The following is a 26,030-nucleotide window of genomic DNA, read 5'->3' as shown; positions in this document are numbered from 1 at the left end:
ATGATACACTAAAAACTACGTATTTGACTAATCGTTTCCTTGATTTTAATGGCAACTAATCTCTCTTTCTTAGTAAAATGTACATATTTCAAAACAATACCTACTTACATACATACAAAACTATTCATTAAATTAAAAAGTGTCATGATGTATCTGCATGTAGATAGGTACAAGGTGTATGATCTGGTATATGGCCGTATAGGAAATGATACTAAGAAATAAGTAAATAGGGGCACAGTGAGAAGAAGTTATTGTGTAAGTTAATCTGAAGAAATCGAATATGCTGCCTTCATAAATTCATAACACAAAAAATTGTTTGACCACATATGAGGTAAGGTGGGGTAAGACTATCACAGACAGACAGACATGACGAATCCATAAGGGTTCCGTTTTTTGCCATTTGGCTACGGAACCCTAATAAGGTATCTAATAGTATTACGATTTTAATACCCCCTGGCACTGACTAAAATCATAAAGTAAGTATAGTATAGAGTAATCGGCCCATACAAGCCTCGCTTAGTTCCACAAAAATCCAAGAGATGTCACTCAGAGCACCATTGGGCCTAAATATATATTTGTGTTATTTCAAATCTTGCCAATTTTTAAATTAACATGTATAGTTCTAATTTATTTAGCATATTACAACAAAAACCTTTTAAAACATCCATTTACACATAGTAAATCGACGCAGAAAAAAATAAATAAATAATGGCATGAACTATTCTAAGCGCCATCTATCGCATTACTAGACAGTTAGTTTCTTGCCGTTGTAACACACTAAATAGCTCGATTGTTTGAGAAAGACTATCAATAGATGTCACTGTAGTAAATCCTCATACTTTATGATCATATCACAGACAACATATCAACATTATTAAGTAATAAATAATATAATTTTTCTCAAAAATGGACGGCAAAGTCGACGTTGCCGGTTAAAAAATAGGTCGCGAAGTGTGTAGTTTATGGTCATTCTAAAAATTAAAAAGTTAAAAACATTGCAGTCTCGATTTCGGGACTGCAATGTTGCATACAAATTCCATTATTAAACGAGTTCCAAACTTTTTAAAACTTTGAATGGCCATATCAAATGAAGGCATAGGTCCATTCAACAGCCAAACAGATGATCAGCACTTATTATTAATATAATGTTGGTACCGCGACTATTTAGGTGTCTCAAATACGTTGGCGTATTTTCAGCAGAAAAATACACTTCTATTTTTTTTAAAGGCGGCAAGCAAATCTTTTTAATGGTTTTACTTTTCTCTGTGAAAATTAGAACGTTGCTTCTGTAAAATATCTCTTGCACCATTTTTGAGAAAAGCACTATATATGACTCGGCTGGAAGGCTACTTGCTGGCTTCGGATTCAATTAAACGGACTCCCAAGGTCGTCCGTTTAAAACGAATCCTCAGCTTGCAAGTAGCTACTTCCGAACCTCGACAATAATGTACTATTGTTCTTAGAAACGTGATAATAATTAAAATATATTAAACCTACATGGTATCATCAGCCACACTGTTAAGTGTTAACTGTACCGATGTACAGTTAGGAGTGTTGCTGTTTGTATATTAATTTACTTAACCTTACGCATTACAAAATTGTCCTCATATAGCTATACATATATTTTAGGACAGTCTTACACTAATCGACCTACTTGGTAACAAAACAGTGTAAATTCTTGAGCAGTTTGAATAGCAGGGCAGGTGACAAAAACTTGCTCAAAAGCATAGAAGGTAGCATCCTATAGAAGTGGTGTACGCGTGCCTCCGTGAGGGACAAAACATGTAAATTCGACCAATCATAGCGTCGCATTGCGCCGCTATGATTGGTCGAATTTATTTGTTATGGTGGGCAACAAATGAATTCGACCAATCACGGTGGTCAATTTACGGTGGGGAATAAAACAAGATGTGAGACTGTGACAAGGACAAACAATAATAGCGCTTTCGCTGCTACTCCTACTGAAAGATACATAAGACTATCCCGTTCTGTCAGTTATCCCCTGCTTCTATTCATGCTCAAAAGAGAAGAGACATCCGACATTTTAAAAAATATCCCTATATGTATGAGAGCAATAATACAATGTGTAAATGTAAATACATACATATCTTATATTTTATGATCATATCAAAGCTGGAAGTCCTAGGTTCGGATCCCCCTAAAAGTGTATTAATATGGTGTCCCATGGTGGTGGCCCATTTGTCCCCGCCGCCATACAAGAGGTGTGGACAGATGGGAATAGATATAGACCATTAATATATACACACACAATTAAAAAACAAATAAATGTCCTATGAGGATTTGAACCCAGGACCTCCTACTTCATAGCACATAGCAGAGCAGGGTCACTGTCACTACTGACTAGCTAGGAGGCCGTAGAAATAATATACAATTTATATATATTTAAATTAAGTACAGTCAGCGTCGTATAGTAGGTCGCATCCAAAGTATTCAAATAGTTCAGTACGCCATACAAATAATATGGTGTACCGAACTATTTGAATACTTTGGATGCTACCTACTATGTGACGCTGACTGTACTTATATAACAATTAACAAATCAGACTGGTAGCCACAGTTTAATGGCTAATCTAGGATTAAAACTTTTTAGTGGCTTGCCATTATGTTCAAAACATTTAGCTTCATACCACATCAAATATTTAAGTTTACCGCCATTGCCCGCCAGCATTGAACAAATTGGTTGTTAGTGGGTAGACAAAATAAAGTCACTATCATGTTAAACATTGAATTTATTAATTGTATTTTATTATTTTTAAGAGAATCTTCATAGCATGTGTCTGTCCGTTGAAACAGGAATCAATCTCAACCATCTTCCACTCAAAATATTTTACTTGTGGTACAGTCGCCATCAGATATATCGGAGCGGCCAAGGCGCTCACAAATATCTGAACACGCCTCTATGGTCAGGGCGTTAGAGTGCGTGTTCAGATATTGTGAACACCTTGGCCGTTCCGATATATCTGATGGCGACTGTACAGAGATGCATTGACTATTTCATCTTCACTCTCTTGTTGCATACGAGTACATTGTAACTTCTAGTGGCTAGAGGCTGGGTCCTGAAATCAGAAACATATTTTTTATATATAAAATGTAATAATATCACAATAAAGTTTAATACACATTGCCTTCACATTGGAGTCTGTTTGCAAACACTAACCATTGTATAGATTTAGACCAAGAAAAGTATGCAGCGATATTGATCGCCTGCGCAGTACATGTGTTATTTTAAATGTCAAACATCTTTGAAATTATGACGTACCTTTCTTCTTTCTTGCTCTAACTCTAAATACTTTGGAATCTTTTGCTTGCTCGGGTATCAATATTAGCATGGGGGGTTAAAATAAAACTTGACAATAGTTATTAGTGGGCAAGGGGGCAAAGCAGTTGTTTAACCGCTCATGCTAATGTTGATTCCAGGGCAAGCAGAAGATTTGAACTATGAGCGTAGCGAGTGGTTCGAGAAGTGGAATCTTGAGCGTTGTGAGAATTCAAGGCACGAGGGTTAAACAAACATTGCCACCTAATGAAACACAGAATTTATCACCATGCCAACGCAGGGAAAATACCAACTATAAAATACCAAAAAAATCAAATCCACATGAACATTATAAAGAATTTATAATTCAAAATCATCATTTAAAAGTAAATTCTACCAGCTAACATAAGGAAACTCAAAATTGAGATCTGATTACTTTGCCCCACATGTGGGAAAAATGCCATTTTCTCATTAGTATTTGAACAATCAAGGGGGCCTTTACCAGTTGGTGTGGTGATAAATTATTTAATTAACCTTTGTATTCAAAACAAACTTACCTGAAGTGTTAATTTTTTATCAATTTTATCATTTATTGGCAAACAGTAGACACTGTCAGATTAATATGTAGGTTTTACCATTAGTAGTGTTCCGTTACTACATCGGCAATTCACGTCATCATCACAGGTCTTTTCGTCTATTGCAGACGATTTATGCATTGCTGTTTAGACAACGGGTTTGGTGATTGTGGAGGCCGATGCGTGAGCGGCACGACCTCCCACATTTTGGGCACATGTCACGCTTAGCACAGTCTTTAAAGCGCCACATCGGTCTTCCAACTTTCCTTTTAGCATACCTACGCAACTGCACCAAGCAAGACACGTCTAGGTATTCTATTCACGTACTTGTACTATAGTTCAAATGAAGCTATAATATGAAATTAATAAGTTTGTATAAACAGAAACAAAGCAAAGGCAACTTAGGCAACAAACGCGGTGCCGCTTTGTGGCGACTTGACTATTTGACAGTTTATTTTTAGTGTTGCCGTTGAAAGTTCTTTCTTGTCCCTAAATAGAGCTTTTATGATTTATTATTATACAATATTATTAGTTCAAATAAAATATGATATTCCAAAAGACTACAAATAATATTATATAGTACTTAAATTCCAAAATAATGATAATTATGCCTCAGTGTCCATTTCTGAGGGCCTACCGCGAACCACGTTCGACGTGTTGCCTCTCTGTCGCACTTGTAAATTCGTACGTAAGTGTGACAAGGAGGCAACACGTCGAACGTGGTTCGCGGTAGGCCCTCAGCTTTTTTAAGGAACAGGCGTATAACATTACCCTGAAGTAGGGGACTAATTTTAAAATAGCAATAATCATTACTTGATGCCGTTTTTGACGTTTCTGTGCACGCTGTTGTCTGTCTATACTTATAGGTCACATAATTAGTGATACAAACACCTGCCTGGTCAATATACGCAAAATTAGATATATTTATTCTAATTATAACAGAAAAAGTTTATTAAAACAAACATTAAATGCTTTTGTATAATAATTTCAGGTTTGATAGGTACGGGTTTTGCCATGGGAGAAGTTGAAAAGGAACGTTATGAAAACATATCTTTGTATGTATAGGTACTAAGATGGTACAAATCATGTACAAATCTGTTGCTTAAAAATAAAAGCACGACGCGACGTTGCCAAACTGCTATGAGTTACTGCGAAGCGAGTCCAGTTTAACTCGACAACGTCGCATCGTATTGTTACAATAGGGTATTTTCGTACTAGTCAAATCAGTTACTTTTTTATAGTTATTGCAATGCAACTTGTATCGTAAATTTTTAGAAGGCACGATAAGAGTGAATTGAGCATGAATTGAGGTAATTTATCTCATTAGGATCGAAAGAGCTCGTGAATTTGAGTACAAATAACACAAAAGTGGCAAAAAAGATCACAATATAAAAAATGGCAAAAAATAGTAGTTTTCGATATAAGTGCGAGAAGTATGTCATTTTGCTCGAGTACCGAGCTTTCGATTTTTCCGGTAATATACTGAGGGGCTACCGCCAAAACCGAAATTCGCAAATTGCGGGGATCTTTCTCTTTTACTCCAATGCAGGCGTAATTAGAGTGACAGAGAAAAATGCCCGCAATTTGCGAAATTCGATTTTCGCGGTTATAGCCCTGTCACTTACAACGGATGCCTTTGCTTTGATATCTGGTGGCGTTAAATTAACTCCAAAATCGTCTGAATCACTCATTTTTATTTAATAACTTATGCTTTCTTGGCAATTACTTACAAACATAAATCACTTTAAATGTTGAATAAAAAAGGCGGGAAGGGAATAAAAAAAGTTTTACTTTTAATTGCCATTTTTTTCAATGTGGATTCTGTTGTCACTGTTGTCAGCATTATGCCAATTGAAGAGAAATTGTATTATTAAAATTAATAAAATTAATTTTCAGAACATATAATTATACATGGTCAACCAGATCTTGACAGTAGAAAAAGGCGGCAAATTTGAAAAATGTAGGCGCGAAAGGATATCGTCCCATAGAAAATTTGAATTTCGCGCCTTTATTTTACTGACAAGATTTGGTTGACCAGCTATATGTAAAAAACCTGAATCTTTTGTTATTTCATTATATTGATATATATCTAATTAATTACATTTATATTAAGTGTATAAAGTGTATTGTACGAACGTCAGCTTCATTCTGTCGCGCGTTGTTCAAGTAATACTATTGGGTCTCGAATAATACTCCTTTATGCCCAATCGCGCGTTGTTCAGGTGGGTCATTTATAAGCGGGTCTCGCATAATACTCATTTATTTAAAATGTATCAATCAGATTACTTTTTAGCACTAGTGTAAAAAAATCAAACTTTACGCACGATTTGCAGCTACAAAAACTATACTTTTTGAGCAATTGGATTAAAAAAATATAAAGAAACGCTCAAGTACCAGTGGCACGGTGGCATATAGACGGACTTACGCCAGTAGTAATGTCTAATCCTTTTGCCATGCACCAATGGTAGCATGCGCAAAATTATTATGACAGGTATTTATTTTCAGCCGGTTTAAATAGTTTCGGCAAGACTTATGTAGCATTCTTATAATATATAAATATTATCATCACCACAGTATCGTTTTCCGAAATTACTTTATGGTTATACCGTTTGGCTACGCTATTTCTCTGTACCCTGCCTCTCCCTTCCCTCCCTGTACTCCTTAAGTGCCCGAACTCTCTTTACTCATACTGAAAGATACATAAGACTATCCTGTTCGGTCATTTCCTTCCACCCCTCATGCTTGATCCAGTTTTAAACTAGATTCATGATTTATTCAATACGCTATAAAGCGACATCTGTTGATTACTTCTAATCGTTGGCAACGACATATGTCTACTAACTTTCAATGAAGACGTATAGATGTCGTTAGGAATTCTATGATTTGGATGTGACACAGCGCCATCTTGTATCCATGATAGGCAACAGTGCATTTTCAGTGACGCCATCTGGTAATGATGCGCTTTTAGGCGGTCACATTTGAATGTATGGGATAGCAGCGTCTGTATATATGTAGTCTGTGCTAAAATAACCGACTTGGTTTCCCATTACATCTCAAAACTTTTTTGTAGTAGAAGAACTGCGTTGCGAGACTTGCATCTTTTTACATGTAATGTTTTTGATAGGATCCTATCTCTTTTTGTAGGCTGTCCTTCTTTTCAGGTAATCATACCCATACCATACTGATACTATGTATACACATCTTTATTCATACTCACATCGTACGTCGTAGTGTACCTTTACTTTCCCTACTAATTGTAAGAACTAAAAGGTAACGTTGTTATCGCATATATTTCTATGGGATTACAAACTTATTTATGCAGTTATTAGATCTTTAGAACGTGACTAATATTGCAGTATTATTAGATTTTTATTGGCTTAAAAAGCTAAAACCAAATTACGTTTCAAATTTGGGTATGCTAGAAGTAGGTACCTTAAAATAATGATGATCGTGAGTGATTGTGTCAGTGACAAAACTAAGGGATTGTAAAGTGCATTAAATGTTATTTTGATATAATGTTATTGAGATTTGATGGTACGGCCGTGCCACTTTGTTTTGCTCGACTTGGCGGCGGCACTGCCGTGCCCCCAGATCCTTTGTCCTTCCCCGGGCCTCAAACTATCTCCATGCCAAATATCATCAAGATGATATTGGTTCAGCGGTTTAAGCGTGACGAGATAACAGACAGACAGACAGAGATACTTTCGCATTTATAATATAGTAAGAATAGGATATATATTTATTTTTTCTTGTATTAGAAAAGCTAATTTATAACAACGAATCTATTAAACGAGCAATTCTTGTATATATTTCGGGGATCTCGGAAACGGCTCTAACGATTTCGAATGAAATTTGATCATATATGAGGGTTTTTTGGGGTGAAAAATCGATCTAGCTAGGTGTTATCTCTGGGAAAACGCGCATTTTTGAGTTTTTAGGTAGGTATATGTTTTCCAAGCAAAGCTCGGTCTCCCAGATATTTAAACTTTATACGGTATACGCTGTCAGCTGTCAAATTTACAAAAAAAAAACATTGCAAATTTGATTCATTTTGTTTCATGTAACCTTAGGTACAGGTATTATAATATGAGTTAAGGAACGCTTCCCACGTATCCCCGACCTCCAGCAACACACCGACGGCAAGACATTAAAGATTATCTTCAGCGTCGATAGAAGGAATGCAGACGCACCTAATGGGATAAACAAACGCACCCTTTGATACAAGTACAGGCGCATGTAATGCATCACCTATTTTATGGCGGTTGTCAATTAATACCGCTCCCTCGGGATCGACTCTTCATTATCTTAATGGCAGCGACAGCATAAACGCTCCAGAAACTTCTCATGGCCTACGTGACTCCAGACAACGCATCCCCACGGTTTCGGGATGAATATAAGCGGCCATCCCGACCAGCGGAAGACAGTTCTCATCGAGTTCTGATCGAGTTCTCATCGAGTCCTCATCTAGTTCGCATCCAGCGACCAGGCTACACGTGAGCTCCGAATCGCTCGGTGTACCGGTACACCCTCGCGCTTCTAAACTATATTGAATTAAACTCGTAATTGTAAAATCAAATAAAGTAAATACCTCCTCATCGGTGTTTTATAAGAAGACCTCCGTTCTCTCAAGACACTTAACTGGTGACAGCGACGGGCGAGTCTCCCAGCGAGCAGCGGCTACACATCGTCGGCGCGAACTGGAAGGTTTCAACCTGAAGAGATTCGACCACTGCCTTATGAAGACCACAGTACTCATCGCACTGGCGGCTACCCTGTGAGTTTTCCTACATTTTCCTTTCATTTTCCTAATTATTTTGTACGCATTTCCACCATTTTTTTTTCTTTAAAAAAAAAAAAAGAGACAGTTCTATTCTGTGATAGGATTTAATTAATTTAATATCAAAATGGCTCTGAATCATACTACGATCGAAAAATATTTGCCCAAATATGAAGGTGATAGACAAACTTTAGATTTCTTTTTAAATCAAGTTACTATGTTAGCTAGAGCAGCAGACGCTGACGCAAGGGCCCTGTTTCCAATTATATTAAAAAGCAAGTTACGCGGGGAAGCAATTAAAGCAATTGCTCACATGCCAAACAACACGGTAGAAGAAATTGTAAATTCCTTAAGGTCTAAATTTGGTGACACTAGAAGTATAGAACAAATTCTTTCTGAAATCACTCGCATTAAACGGTTCCCTAACGAAAGTGCTCTAGGATTTGCTGATAAAATAAAAGAACTTTTGTACGCAGCGAAAAATAAAGCGGATTCACCGCAAGCAACAGCCATTTTGGAGAACGTTTGCATCGACCAATTATGTAAACACTTGGATATCGCGACTGATCGATTAATCCGTTCCGCGCAACACACCACTTTTGATGACGCGTATAATCAATTAAAACACGAGTTAGAAGTCCACCCCGAGTACTTCCAGAGAAAACAAGAAAAATCATTTAAATCTAATCCAAGATTTAACTATAATAATAAAAACTATAATCAACATACTGTACTAAAACCGAATTTCAATCAAAACCGCGTAAATCAACACCAATCTAACCAATTCGCACAAATATCTTATCATAATCTGCAGTTAAATAACAACAACAATCAAATGCATTGGGCCAACCAACCGCGACCAACTCCGGAACAATGGCGACAAACATACCCGCCAAAACACCAACCTCAAAGATTAACTGACCATTTAGATAGTGATATTTCAATGAGAACCGCGACTAGTAGGCGACCTGTAAATCGTCCGCCAAGACCGCGACCGGTAGAAGTTTTTAATACACAAATAAATACCAATGAACATAATGGTAATTACGAACATAATTATGACCCCAACACGTATGATGGCGATGATTTTTTTCAAGAAACAGGACCACAAAACGAATTGACGTAAAATTAAATTATTTAGATAAAGATCATCTCCCATATATCACTATAGATGAATGGGGAGGAAAAATCTTAATAGATTCTGGTAGTAATAGGTGCCTTATTGGATCATCAATATTGAAGTCTAATAGGAATTTTAATAATAAAGTTATCGATAAAGAGTTTACAATTACGACTGCTCATAGTAAAACAAAACATCGAGGAGCTATTAATTTAAAATTATACCCGTTAGGCGAAGACATAGAACATGAATTTTTGATCTATGACTTTGACCCCAAATATGCGGGAATGATAGGATGGGACCTGATTTTAAAGCTTAACGCAATAATTCATCCAAAAAAGTGTGAACTTATCATGCCAAACAAAATAATTCCAATTAGCATAGACTATCCGGAGAAAATCTCAAAAATCGATCCGCTCTCGGATAATCTAATTACATGTGTATCTAACAAACCGGACGGCGAATACTTTATCCCTGAAATCGGGACAAACACCGTCCTCATTAATTGTGCATTAGTGTCAGTGATAGATGGCAAATATAGATTAGGTGTCACAAACCTAAGTCCTAGGCCCCAAAAATTCAAAAATAATTTTGATAATTTCTTACAATCAATACCGAATGGATTAAAATCTGTATCGGAAGTATTAGACAATGTTAAAATAAACAAAACGGAAGCTAGTAAATTAACGATTCGAACGGATCACATGAATATGGAAGAAAAAGCTAAAATTACCAAGTTAGTACACGAATTTAAAGACGTGTTTCATACGGGTCAAGAGCCACTTACCTTTACCCATACAGTTAAACATAAATTACGTTTGACAGATGATACACCCATTTATGTGCGCAATTACAGGAAACCACCAAAACAACAAGAGGAAATAGACAAACAAGTTAACGAGTTACTTAAAAATGGCATTATTCGTGAGTCTAATTCCCCTTGGAGTTGTCCTGTTCACATTGTACCAAAAAAACCTGACGCATCCGGTAAGGTTAAATGGCGCATGGTCATAGACTATAGGCAATTAAATGCAAAAACAATCGAAGATAAATATCCTCTGCCAAATATAGAGGAAATATTGGATAAATTAGGTAGAGCTCAGTACTTCACTACGCTAGACCTCGCGAGTGGGTACCATCAGATAGAAATGCACGAGGAAGATATCGAAAAAACTGCGTTTTCAACTAATCACGGACATTGGGAATTTTTACGCATGCCTTTTGGTTTAAAAAACGCTCCGGCTACATTTCAACGATTAATGGATTTAATATTACGCGACCTCTTATATAATACATGCCTCGTATATCTAGACGATATAATCATTTACTCAACTTCGTTGGACGAGCACATACAAAAATTACGAAAAGTATTTGAACGCTTGCGACAACATAATTTAAAAATACAACCAGATAAATCTGAGTTTCTTCAAAAACATGTAGAGTACTTAGGACACGAGTTAACGCCTAACGGTCTAACACCTAACCAACGCAAAGTACAAGACATAGTTAATTTCCCAGTACCAAAAACCGAAAAAGAAATACGATCCTTTTTGGGATTGACAGGCTATTATAGGAGATTCATTAATAACTATGCTCAAATAACAAAACCATTGACTAAATGCTTAAAAAAACGCGCCAAGATTATAATAGATGATGAGTTTTTAAAGTCAGTACAGAAACTAAAAGAATTAATTACCAACGAACCTATTTTAAAGTATCCAGATTTTGATCAACAATTTATTGTTACCACAGACGCTAGTGACATAGCGTTAGGAGCGGTTTTGTCTCAGAAAGAAGATAATGTCGAAAAACCAATCGCTTATGCATCTAGAACTTTATCTGATACAGAATCTAAATATTCTACAACTGAAAAAGAGCTACTTGCGATAGTTTGGGCTTGCAAACACTTTAGACCGTACTTATATGGTCGTAAGTTCATCATTTACACCGATCATAAACCTTTAACTTGGTTAATGTCTTTAAAAGACCCCAATTCTAGGTTAACTAGGTGGAGACTTCGACTAGCTGAATTCGACTTCGAAATAAAATACAAACAAGGCTCTATTAACTCGAACGCAGATGCTTTGTCACGGGTAAAAATTAATTTTAACGATAATGAATCAATATTAGCTCAGAACGGTAGCGACATGGATGAACAAATTAACTACAATGATAACCGCGAAGAAATCCAAACACAGCACTCACAAGATGACAACATACACCAGGGAATTCCTATTATGAATGATGTCATAAATAAAAAGCCACATCAAATTTATTTTAAACTACACAATAAATTAGATAATATAAACGTGCGAAAGATAGACGGTAACGAAATCATAGAAGTTAGCCTGTATACATCTAAACGACCAGGAGAAGCACTCAGGAAACTTGCACGCGAGTATTTAAAACCAGGTATTCACTATTACGCTTTCTTTTACGTAGATGAATTATATCAAGAAATGGTAAAGATCCTCACTAAAGAACATAATCCTCAAATTCGTATAACTCGTTGTACTGAAATAGTGGAAACCGTAGTTGAAAAGGAAAAGCGAATCGATATCATAAAAAGTTATCACGAAGGAAAAACGAATCATCGCGGTATTACCGAAACTTTAATGCATATTAGTAGGAAATATTGGTGGAAAAATATTATGTCCGATATCCGCGAATATATTAATAACTGCTCTATTTGTAAGGCAGGCAAATACGAACGGCATCCAATGCGTCCACCAATGTTATTGCCACCAATAGCTTTGCGACCACTTAATCATATTTTTTGCGATGTTGTTGATATTGAAGGCAAGCTTTACTTATCTATAGTAGACGGATTCTCTCGTTTCGCAGTAGTTAAAAGATTAAAAGATAAAAATAGCTCAACAGTTATGTCAAAACTTCTTTCTTACTTTGCACACTATGGTGTCCCTGCAGAAATAACGACTGACGCAGGAAAAGAATTCGCACTACTTAAGGAATTAGTTAATTTATATCACATTAAGATTAATTTCACTACGCCTTATAATCCAGCATCACACGGGATCGTCGAAAGATTCCACTCAACTTTGAGAGAACATTGTCGATTGCTTAGTGAACAATATAAAAATAAACTACCGCACGATGACAAAATGAAACTCGCATTAATAGCATACAACAGCTCGATACAATCAGACACAAAATTAACTCCACATGAAATCTTATTTGGACATATTGAAACGGAACCTTTGTTTAACTTTCTCCATAATTCACAGTTGTTAAATACTCTATTGGAAAAACATAGAGAACATTTAAAAACGGTTTACGATTATATATACAAAATAAAACGGGATGCTCAAATAAAAAGAACAGACGAATATAATAAGAATACCGAATTACCAGCCCCAATAGTCGAAACTCACGAAAAACTCCCAACCACTAATAAACAAGCTAACGTATTTTGTACTCGCCGAAAAACCTACATTCGCGACACAAAAGCCCCAAAAATATATTTGGATAGTCGAGGTAAACGACGAGCAGCAAATAAATTGAGGCCTGTTGTTGTTACAGGTTCCTCCAAGTCGAGGGTAGTCAACCCTACCAAATCAAGAAGTTAGAAAATCCCAATGGCATATACCTCGAAAAAATAGGACCAATTGCAGAAATAGAAGGCTACAGATATCTAACCAAAAGATGTAATCTAACCGAAATCCTTAACATCCTTAACAAATTAATGTCTAATAGAGTTCAAACTGATAATTACCACATTAACAGTCTTTATACCCATTTATTAGGAAGATTAAAAGGATTAATGAACCAAAACGTTGGTCGATCCAAACGCGGCCTTATTGATGGTCTTGGAACAATTGTTAAATTTATAGCTGGAAACCCTGATGCGAATGATTTAAAAGAAATTAATAACAATATTCAAACCCTTACAAATAACCAAGAAACATTACTTAACAACTTAAACGAAACTATTAACAAAGTTGACTTAAGGCTTAAAAGCATTACAAAACGTTTAAACACTATGTACGAAGTAAGTTTTACTAATAAGGCAAATATTGATATTTTAACTACTTTTATATTAATGGAAGATATAATTAATATCTTAGAGTTAGGCATAACATTAGCTAAGCCAGGAATACCTTGTAAAGACATTTTTGAGGAGGCAAACAATGTAGAAGTCGATCGTATTATGGTTTACACTGTTAGTAATGTCATACACTTTGTTGCAAAAATAGCGGAAATTAAAGCCAAAAGTGGTAATGCATACAACCTCATCCCTTTCCCGACTCATGATGGTCTAATCCTCGAAATCCAAAAACCTTCAATCCTCATTAAAAACTCATGGTACGCCTACCCAAGTGCTGAACAATGCAAAGCTAAGAAAACCATGATGGTCTGCAAACACGTTTGGTGGAAGGACTCCAATAAAACACCTGACTGCATCCATCAAGCTCTGCTTCTCAAAAACAATCACACGTGCCTTACGACGAAACTAGAAGAAGAGGAAGCTATCACAACAATAAACGACGGCAATTTCCTGTTATACTCAAGAGGACCACAACGAGTAACCATCAATTGCAATGAAACGTTTTACGAAGTCATCCAAGGGCCATATAAACTACACCTTAATCCCGGCTGTGAACTACAGATGGCGAACCTATATACTAAAGTGATCTCGAAAACCAACAATCTATTCAAAGAAGAAGTCCAGCAGATACAGATGCACTTAGAACAAAAAACAGATAAGATCCAATATACGGATGAAGATTTACAAATACACCTGAAGCCATTAGAATCAACAATCAAATCAAACATACATCAACATATTTGGATACCCAGCGTGTGGAGCATAAGCATATTTATGTGCCTCATCGGGTGCGCCATATACCTCAAGTGCACCCAACGCCGCAGCAGCCTCGAGAACACGGGCGTAACAAGCTACACCCTTAGTTCTCTCTTAAGGGGGGAGGAGTTAAGGAACGCTTCCCACGTATCCCCGACCTCCAGCAACACACCGACGGCAAGACATTAAAGATTATCTTCAGCGTCGATAGAAGGAATGCAGACGCACCTAATGGGATAAACAAACGCACCCTTTGATACAAGTACAGGCGCATGTAATGCATCACCTATTTTATGGCGGTTGTCAATTAATACCGCTCCCACGGGATCGACTCTTCATTATCTTAATGGCAGCGACAGCATAAACGCTCCAGAAACTTCTCATGGCCTACGTGACTCCAGACAACGCATCCCCACGGTTTCGGGATGAATATAAGCGGCCATCCCGACCAGCGGAAGACAGTTCTCATCGAGTTCTGATCGAGTTCTCATCGAGTCCTCATCTAGTTCGCATCCAGCGACCAGGCTACACGTGAGCTCCGAATCGCTCGGTGTACCGGTACACCCTCGCGCTTCTAAACTATATTGAATTAAACTCGTAATTGTAAAATCAAATAAAGTAAATACCTCCTCATCGGTGTTTTATAAGAAGACCTCCGTTCTCTCAAGACACTTAACTTATGTAATAATTCCAGAAATAGTTTTATGTTTATATAATATTTTAATGTTATAATATGATCAATGAATAAGGTAAGGTGGGGCAAGACTAACAGTACAAGGATTCCATACAAGTGATAGTCTTACCCCGGTGTCGTCTTACCCCACCTTACCTTACGTATTAAAATTGCCCGGGTTATTCGGGTCCACCCTGTATGTACTATAGTACTTATACTAAAAAACCGTTCACAAATTTTTGTGCATTCTTTAAGATTTCCTTAAATGCAAAATAGAAAGATATACGTCATATTATTATTACATATAATATATATTCAATGCCAATATACATAAATGTAATAATAATATGACGTAAACATTGCCAATTAACTTAAAGTGCCCCCAATAAAAGATTTGTTGACAATAAATGTAATACTTTCTAATTCCCGTGCCACTTAATCAGCTGTTTTAGGTAAATTTGCTATTGGAATTAGGGCACGGAAATTAGAATTCGTAATAAAAAAATTCGCCAAAAATTTAAATCGTGTTTGACCAAACTGTTATGTTATCGCTTACATAAAGATACATAAAGGGCTCCTAAATATGACAATTGTTATTGAAAAGCTATGTGGAAAATAAAATTTATAAGGGGCATCGAAATTAGAAAAAAATTGTCGCCCACCCGGATTCCGAAATACTTACGCGATTTGCTCAAACACGCCACGGCTTGACGTACATCCGTTTGCTTTGAAAGACAGCCGAATACTGCCAGTACAGGTGAGGCGGGACACGAGGCGGTTCAAATACAGACGTCGGCTGTCAGAGCCCTGTGAGTTTTGCCGACGAAATTGTACTCGCGCGCTCGGACAAAATTTAAACATCGATCACGAGTTATTTACCACAATGAAGTTAATAGTGTATATGCTCAGTGATAGTAAATATCATCTAGTTTAAGTATTTGACACTAAATTAGTGATACTAATGTAGAATTTTTCGTAGGATTTTTCATTATGCTCAAAAGTAGATTCCGGACAGGGCACGGGAGCAGTAATTTGAGCCTTTAGGTATTTTTAAGTGTACTCTAAAAACCAATTAATCAGTGAATTCATATGGAACTCGGTGTGAAAGTGTGACTTCTTTATGTAAAAAAAAAATGGTAAGTATTATCTGATGCTACCCCGCGATTTTCATCACGGACAGAAAAAAAATCGTGTTCAGAAATTGACCCAACTACGTACATAGTTGTTTTATCGTGTATTCTACCGTAACGTCAACGCTATTTAGCCAATTTTGATGAAATCATAATCTTTTATTGTAATCTAGTAAAAAGAGTATACGATAACAGTCAAAATGTTTTACTTTAAACAGTACAAATTAACAAATTAATAGAAGGAGCTGATTAGCATACACTTATTTCTTAGTAGGATAACTATTTCAACGTACATTTTCAGTGTACCTACCTACATACTTCAGTGTCGCGTTTGGTTAGTTTAACGACCGTTTTTAACGTACTATTAACATAATTGACTTGTCTCTTGTCTCCAGCCTAATATGTCACTTATAACGCAAACGCGCGCACGCGCACTACTTTGCGTAAGTATATTTCCACACTAGGATATACTTGTTATTCAGGAGATTATTTTATCTTGATAACTTTCTCGTAATTCAAGTCTAACCGAGATCTATTTTATGTAATTTAGTAGTTTGTAGTAATAGCAAGTTATTAAAATTCTTGAAGTTTATCGTTTTACTTTCTAGCAATACGAGGTAAAACTAAGTATTATAACATCTAGTTTTATGTAACACTATAAGTACTGTGATTTATAATCATATCACGTTTGCAGGCATGCTTATTGTCACTGGTAGTGAAGAAATGATGAAAAAAGTACCTACTTAAAAAACTAAGTACCTAGGTGAAGCGCGTATAAATGAGAACTATTCTAGTACCTATATAAATCCAAAAAAACAGCTGATTATTTTGAGAGCTCTTTTGGCACACACAATACTTACGCAGAAACACATCTATTAATAATAATATTTCTCAGTTTATGTAGATTTCATATTACAAATAATTATATACAAAGCTTTGGGTCAGCATATACAATGTTATTATCTTTTTGTCAAACTATATAGTTACTTTAGTGCTTAGCCATGGCTCTTTCAAATTCTATGACAGATGTCTCACCAACTGTGCACGCTTGTTTCGACTGTCGACCTTAAAAATCGGAGTCTGAGTCATTGGTATTACAGCGTCATTGATATTTCAATTTTTCTGTAACAGTGACGAATTACGCTTTCGTTAGCAATATTAATAGAATCTCGTCAAAGTTATGTACGATACAAGTGCGGAAAAGAGGAAATTTGAAACGAGTGGCGATAAATTAAAACACACCGAAGGGAGTGTTTTAAATCGACACGAGTTGCGAATTACCTATTCGCACGTGTATCGTACATATGGCACTTTAAACTTTCGACATACGCACGGAAACAGCTATTTCTACATACGGAAACTGCTATTTCCCGCACTAGTTCGGGAAGTAGCATCATATGTACTGTAAACACATTTTATTTGTAATGACTGTTTTATTTATAACTAAGTAGGTACTTTCCAAGAAATCCTTTGACGTAAAATAAATAACATTTCTAATTACTCTATAGTATATGTAGTGTATTAGAGACCATGTTGCTGCAGTTATAGTGCGACATAAAATAGTAGAAATTAAATACAATGGAACTAAAAAAAATCCATACGAAATTGTTGCCATATGTCTAAGCATTTTACGTCAAAAATGCGACAGTTAGGTACGTAGGAAGTGGCGTCTTCAATAATTTTCTACAATTTCTTGTCGGTCTATAACAAAGATATCTTACGTTTTTGGTGGCACTGGAGTTACAATTTTCATGTGTTCATAGGTAGTTCGCAACATCAGGCGATTTTCACTTGTTTAGGTACTTAAATAAGAAACAAAAAACTCGTCATTAAACTAACTAAACAATAAGTTCCCATATAATTGCCATGACGACGCAATAAAGTTATGTCACCTTGCCGCAACATCTCATACTTCCGATTCAGATCTAGGTCTCGTAATGAGTATTCTTCCTATTTTTTACCAAACTTTGCCTGCAGCAAGCTTTCTAACTTTCGTAATGTTACTGTTCTTTGTTTTTAAAATTTTTGCATTATAGATATAACATTTTAGATACCTACTAGTATACATGATCTTACACCTATTATATAGTTGTGTCTACCTAATCTTGAATTCATAATACCTACGTACCGTTGTTGTTAATAAATTTACGGACTTGATAATAAATTATACTTGTAAGCATGTAGCTTATGCCTTATAGGATCGGTCTTACAGATAAATCCAGTGTCGGTTATTCAAATGCATATTACAGTACAATCTCACTAATCCGGCACTCATGCTGACACAAGAGAGCCGGATTACTGGAAAATTCGGATTACTGGAAGTTAGAGCAAATCTGCATATTATTTTGATGTGTTTTTTAGCATGTCGTAGAAATATATTTCACTAAAATACTAAATTCTAACAAAATTCTACTGTTGTACCCCAAATTTAGTGTCGGATTACTGGGTATACTGGACCATCGAAGTGCGGGATTATCGAGTTTTCACTGTACTTAATCTTTGACTATTAAGTTGGTCCTACTAAATTTGTCCTAGGCATATATTAGCCAGGGGGGCGATTTTTGAATCTCGACCATTCGATTTCGTCACTCGAAAATCAGTGAAAAACGATGAAATGCTATTTTTGAAATTCTACTGATAGAATTTGAGAATCGAGTGGTATTGACCACTCGTATTCAATTCTATCAGTAGAAAGTAGGAATCCACGATTTTAGTCACATATTTGTATTATATGCACTACCCGTTCAATGTTGTTAGTCCTTAGTTTCCTGCTACTGAAAGGTTGTCTGGAAGAGATCGCTTCTTAGCGATAAGACCGCCTGTTGTTACCTAGCTTTTAATCTGTATTTAATTTCTGTGTATTTTTAATTGTATGGTGCACAATAAAGAATATTATTATTATTCATTTATTTATCTTTCCTCTTACGTTAGGTTATTTATAATATGAATATAAAAGTATATAAGTTCTGGCTACCTCTGGCTAACCTTACTCACCACGACACAGCAGATGGTCTAGTGTTAGTTGGCTGCGGTTTTCTGTAAGGTGGAGGTAAATTATAAATTATTATTATTATTATTCTCTTTATTTATTTTTGGTCTTAAGTTAGGTTATTTTATAATATGGATATAAAAATAAAATACAAAAACACTTACAAAAACAATACAAAATACTTATAAACATATTATAAAAAACCTAACCTAGGGTGCCGCCAATAAAAAAATATCTTAAAGGAATTAATTTATTAGATTTTATGTGTTTATTAGATTAGCTAGTTTTTGATTGAAATATAAATATTTTTTAAGTCCTTACCATCGAAAGTCAATCACTACACGGTCGAATGGTGACTTTCAAAAATAGGTATTATTAGGATCATGCGAAAAAAATCGTGACAAATTTTCGTATACGAGTATTTTCGACCACTCGCTTTTAAATTCGAACGTTCGAAATTCAAAAATCGGCCCCCAGGTCGTTAACCTTTTATATTACATAATGTCTACAAATCCATATCCTTTTCTGCGTGACTGTACAATGAAACTCTCTTGCTTATCCTCTAATAAACCGTTATCTGTTCTAATAATTCTGGTCACACAGTTGAAAGTGATCGTAGACACTCGTGTGCAGAATAACTATGCTAATACTTGTATATGTAAACAGTGGGTGTTAGCGCCTTGCGATTCGCAAGGAAAATCCCAAGGAAATGTAATATTTGCTTAACTGCGTTTAGTTTTCACCTGGGAAAACACTGAAGTGTTTAACTAGTTCAGATAACAGCGCACGACTTGTCATATGATTTGTTTTTCTAGAAATATAAATAACATACATATATAATGGATATTAAATGAAATGTTACTTCTTAAATATTGCAACAACTGTTTAAATTAGGTGTTTATGTATCACGTAAATAATTACATCCTGCACTGCCTATTCTCAGAAGATTTCTGTCTAATAATCCACACAACCATTTTATACGGATTTGTGGTACTTAATAATAAGACCGCAGTCTTATTCCATTTGTCTTTCTTTAACTAACTATCTCCTTCTCTGGTCTTTGATTAACTAAACTAACATTTGTCGTTCGTAGGTATAATTTCCAAAATTGAATACTAAAGTAAAATTTAAAACATATTATTATATTAGTTTGAACGTTGAAAGATTTGTGGTGTGGGCAAAAGAGAGGTGTGAGCACTCTGGAATGTCATCTAGTTTTGTGTGGTAGGGCACAGAGCACAGCGGATGTCATTCCAGACCTAGAGCAGAGCCCAACTGGGGAAGAACCTCCACCTTACAGAAAACCGCAGCCAACTAACACTAGACCATCTGCTGTGTCGTGGTGAGTAAGGTTAGCCAGAGGTAGCCAGAACTTAATGACTAATGAGTAACAGGCGGAGTGTTAGGGTCAGCAACGCGCATATATGTAACACCTCTGGAGTTGCAGGCGTTCATAAGGTACGGAAACTGCTTACCATCAGGTCGACCGTGTGCATGTTTGCACCAACGTAGTATAAAAAATAAATAAGTACATTATTAGTTTCTGGCTAAATACTGTCTCACACACTCACACAACTAGGTAGGTCTTGAAGGCCTTGTAGCAAAGTGGAACTGATGATTATGATTATAACAGATAATGAAACTAATGGTTAGATTGGTTAGTGATACTAATAACACTTTGGGCCATGGTTGCTGCCCCCATCTAAACCTACATCTGCGTACGAGTTCATTGTGCACAACTCTAGATCTTAACACTCAATTATCGAAATGTCACCGCCTCAACAACCAACCTTCTGTCACAATGCTGGCATAATTGACACATTAGCTATCAGGCGATTACGGATCGAGGGCAGATGGATGGTGACAAAGTGACAATAGTTCGGATCATGTGTGAAGGAGATACTATTACTGTTTCGTGCCAAGATCTTAAGCGACAAGGTTAAATGAAAGGTTACTTACTTGTCATTAGTTTAATGGGATGTTCATTTTGGCCTGCCTTAGTTTTATTTTACTTTGGTACATATGGCATACCAAGAGCAGGCTTTGAGTGCTTGCTGTTCGTTCGATCTAACCACAGAACAAGTAAACCTCTTTAATAGGTTCTGTGGATCTAACGATCTTAAAATAATTGCACTAATTACTATAAAATTAAAGTATCGTTTTAAATTAATTTCTAGGATCTGTAACGGCATGGTCGTTAGATTAATTAAACAAAAACTTATTCGTGTTCCCTACCTACTTGTGTAAGTAATAAATATAACTTCCATATCTGCCTTACGGACGCTACTAACGTAAGGTCCTGACTCTTCAACTTTTTCCGCGCGTGAATAGTTGTACCACATGCATGTACACTTGTACCTACCCTTTACAATTTTTTTGCAACCTTATACTAAGTACAAACAACAATTATTTCCAGATAGCCTGGCTCTCCCGCGGTGACGGTTACAGCTGCCCCTACGGACAGAACTGCGCCAACTCATTCGAGCCTGCTCCTCCTGGGCAAGCACCACCATGCGCGCAGCCAGGCCTCACCTACTGCGTACACCCTGAACCTTACCCTGAGTAAGTATGATAGACGCCGACAGTTACATATGCTCTACGGGCAGAACTGCGCCAACTCATTCAAACCTGCTCCTCTTGGACGAACACCACCATGTGCGCAGCAAGGCCTCACCTACTGTGTACAGTACACCCTGACCCTGAGTAAGTAATAGCCGGGCTCTGATACGCCGACGGTTACAGCTCCCTTTACGGGCCAAATTATGATATATTTAGCTCTTAGCCGAGCTATCGGTCACTCATGAGTATTTGACGACGAAATCTTACATTTACCTTTAGCCCACACATATTTTTAAGTGAATTGCTTAAGAGCCCATAAACGTGCATACTAGCGCCACTGCTAAAACGGCCAAAGTTAAAACGGCCGTTTTTGTTTCGAGTTCATAGATTGACGAATCCAGCAACATAGAAACTAGTTTGATGTATTCAAAAGGTACACGAAATACAGGACGTAGCGGCCCCCTTTTTTTAAATATCTTTCGTTAAATTTAAATAATCACAATTATTTAGCAGTGGTGCTAGTATGCACGTTGATGGGCTCTTAACTTGTTCTGTTCATCGCATTAGTGATGCTGAACCATCTGTAATGTGCAAGTTTTGCGCCTCTACAGGTTCAATTTTTCTGACGAAGCTATGCTAGAAACATGTCCTTTCAGCGCAAACATTTCAGCACACCCATGTAGATGAAATGAAAAATGACAAAATAAAATCCTGTGCTCAAAATAACCAATCTTTTTTCAGACAAATAATCCGCCGGCTAATCGAAGCGGGACAGTACGATATCTCCACGCTGCTCTCAGACGAGACGCGGGACGACTTCAACTCGAACAAGAAGGTGGACCACGGATACGGCTACGGCCCTAACTCGATACCCAATGTCGACCAAATCTCCATCGTCAACGAGCCAAAAAACTACAACACGAAGTTCCATTCCAGGTTCAATCATGGTGAGAATCTTGGATTTGTTGTATTTTAGTATCCACTTTTCTTTATATCTTTTTAAGGATAAAGACAGAAGAATTCTAGAACGGCGTCATCTGTTAACAGTCACTTTATAATTTGCGTATTACTATTTAGTAGTAGTACAAATTATTGCTATGCTCTACGTGTTTTTCGATCTAAGTGCTTATTTGTCTTTTTATGTAGATAGTTATTAGATTCTTTTTTATTTTTATACACCAACCGACCTAGTCCGTTCTGACAATAAGCTCAATAACATATTAGTACAACTTTTTTTCAGAAATTTACTCCCAAAAGACTCCTCTCCAGCCACCATCTCCCGTGGACCCTTCACCCTACAACATCAATGCCTTCCAATCGTCAAACTTCTCCAAGTTCGGTTACCAGAACCCCAACTACTGGGCCCCCAGCTTCGACTACGAGAATAAAATCAACCGGCCCAACAACGTATACAATCATAACTTTTACAACACGCCCTTTAGTCAATATGATAGCGCGGATTGGTTTAGACAAGTGGCGAGTGGAGTGACGCAGTATAATCCTAATGAGTGGTGGAAGTAAGTTATAATTAAATGTTATGTTTATTAGCTTTTAACATCTAGAAAGTAGAAAGATATCTGTCACGCAAGGATAGGTAGTCTCAAATAATTACTTGTAATAGTCTGCTTTTATAATAAGATAAATACATTTCTATGTAAGAAACAAATGAGCGGACCATACTATTTTCTATGGGCAGTACTTCGTTTTTAACAAAAACAGACTAAGTAAAATAGATAATCCTATAGTTAAAACCAAAATAATTCCATTCAGATATCCATCCCGCTCTGAAGTAACCGTACAACGCTCCGTGACGTTCCCGACGCGCTCGACGAGGCACCGACGGCGGCGAAACGCGGAGCTGGTGCGGGCGTCTGAGCAGAGGCAGCTCACGGGCACCGAGGCATTGAGGATAGCCTTGGGGCTGGCCAGGTAAGGTCAAGAATAGTCGATTGTCTACTCTAGGGTGACTCATGAGCGCCGAGGCGCTGATAGCCTTTGGGTTGGCCAAAAAAGGTCACCACACCAGTTATTGGGTGCAACGTAAGAACTGGTGCGGGCGTCTGAACAGAGACAGCTCACAGGCGCCGAGGCATTGAGGATAGCCTTGGGGCTGGCCAGGTAAGGTCAAGAATAGTCGATTGTCTACTCTAGGGTGACTCATGAGCGCCGAGGCGCTGATAGCCTTTGGGTTGGCCAAAAAAGGTCACCACACCAGTTATTGGGTGCAACGTAAGAACTGGTGCGGGCGTCTGAACAGAGACAGCTCACAGGCGCCGAGGCATTGAGGATAGCCTTGGGGCTGGCCAGGTAAGGTCAAGAATAGTCGATTGTCTACTCTAGGGTGACTCATGAGCGCCGAGACGCTGATAGCCTTTGGGTTGGCCAAAAAAGGTCACCACCAGTTATTGTGTGTAACGTAAGAACTGGTGCGGGCGTCTGAACAGAGGCAACTCACAGGCGCCGAGGCATTGAGGATAGCCTTGGGGCTGGCCAGGTAAGGTCAAGAATAGTCGATTGTCTACTCTAGGGTGACTCATGAGCGCCGAGACGCTGATAGCCTTTGGGTTGGCCAAAAAAGGTCACCACCAGTTATTGTGTGTAACGTAAGAACGGTGTGGGCGTCTGAACAGAGGCAGCTCACAGGCGCCGAGACATTGAGGAGGAGCAGTCCAGAATCAATACAGAACTCTGTGACTCTCTAGCATATAACCTTCTAGAATTCCCATTTCCATACTAGCTCGCAAAGTGTTAATCTACATGTAAACTTCCAGCGCAGAGACATCCGCGGAGCGTCCCCGACGGCAAGCGCCCGGCACCGAAGAGCTGTGCCGCGTGCGCACCGACTACATCACGCCGCGCGCCGCGCTCAACAACAAGGGCAGCTGGCGTTACGTCGTCAACATGCCCAACAACATGACGCAGCTGGTGCGCGCTGAGATATGCACGTGAGTGAAGTCGAATAGAGTCCGTCTACGCTAACTCTGCGGCAATGTGTGTAAACGTCATCATAAATGTCAAACTATGAAAATATGTATGATGTTTATAGGCTGCACAATTTTTCGGTGCAGAATAAGCTTAGACGGAATATAGTAAAGTAACTAACTTACCTGCTAGAGTCTGCCTAATTCTAACTAACCTAAATCTAAATATCGGTTACTTCTTATCTTATGGTTTAAAATTTAAATAAATGTAGGTCTTTAAATTTAAAGTCTGCTACAATTAATGCCACCTATTGGGTCCCGGAGAAACAAAATTCGCTGTTCTTATTAATAGCGCCCTCTATGATGTAGTAGCGGTATTAGGAGTGTTATATTACATTAAATTTAATGTTATAATTATAAAACTTTTAATTATTTAGTCTTAAATTACTATGAAGTATACATTTAATTATTTATTTATTGTTTTACAGATCAAGTCAATGCAGCAACTTGTGCTCCGTGCCCGTCGGTTACAGTTCCCGCTGCGAACAGAAATACATACAAAAACGACTGGTGGCTCTGGAGTCTAGTGGTCAGAGCTTATACACGGATGTCTTTTGGATACCTAGTTGTTGTCAGTGTACTATAATAGCCAACAACACTTAAAACCAATTTAATTAGAATAGTCTATTACCACGTAATCATAACTTTTTTGTCGCTACTACTCGACACTAGGTGGCGCGCAAATCAAAGTTAAGTTAAAAGCATTTTGTTAACATCCACTGCCAAGTATGTTAAGTATGAATTTAGACCATTTTTATGCGAATTAAATAATAAATATTATGGCGATTAATATCGAGTCATGACATTTCGTAAAACATAGATTTAAGTTATGTTTTAATTAGAAAGTTCTTCTTTATAAGCTACTTTTTATAAGGTTACCTAGATGGCGTTGCTATTCTGCGAACCTTACCACAACACCACAACTTAGAATTTTTGATTTTCCTCGTGTTTCGTTTTCGGTCTTCGTTTCGTTTTAGAGAAATGTTTATTTATGTCTCAGGCTGTGCTGTCAAAGTATGTAGGTATTATCATTTTCTGGTTAGCATTGAAAATATATAACTTTAGCTTAGCTTCATGCTCGGGGTTTGTATAACCATGGAGTCCACTTACACTACAAAATTTCTTGC

General features: G+C 37.2%; 1 protein-coding gene across 2 annotated transcripts in view; it reads left to right on the top strand.

Moving 5' to 3' along the window:
- The window catches only part of LOC134650039 (protein spaetzle 5), a 44,960-nt gene extending 19,142 nt beyond the window's left edge, over positions 1–25,818 (top strand). The window contains exons 2-7 of one of the 2 annotated variants that reach the window (XM_063504863.1): positions 21,780–21,925; positions 22,664–22,869; positions 23,163–23,439; positions 23,693–23,851; positions 24,694–24,867; positions 25,332–25,818. In XM_063504863.1, coding sequence (XP_063360933.1) covers positions 21,780–21,925; positions 22,664–22,869; positions 23,163–23,439; positions 23,693–23,851; positions 24,694–24,867; positions 25,332–25,506 — 1,137 coding nt within the window. In that variant the 3' untranslated portion in view covers positions 25,507–25,818. The remainder of the gene's footprint in view (positions 1–21,779; positions 21,926–22,663; positions 22,870–23,162; positions 23,440–23,692; positions 23,852–24,693; positions 24,868–25,331) is intronic. The other variant, XM_063504864.1, reaches the window with a different exon arrangement.
- Positions 25,819–26,030: the final 212 nt, after the last annotated feature.

Source organism: Cydia amplana, chromosome 8, assembly GCF_948474715.1.
Source record: "Cydia amplana chromosome 8, ilCydAmpl1.1, whole genome shotgun sequence".
In the NCBI taxonomy this organism is placed as follows: domain Eukaryota; kingdom Metazoa; phylum Arthropoda; class Insecta; order Lepidoptera; family Tortricidae; genus Cydia; species Cydia amplana.
Note: the sequence above shows the minus strand (reverse complement) of the source record. Positions and strands in the feature narration are given on the sequence as shown.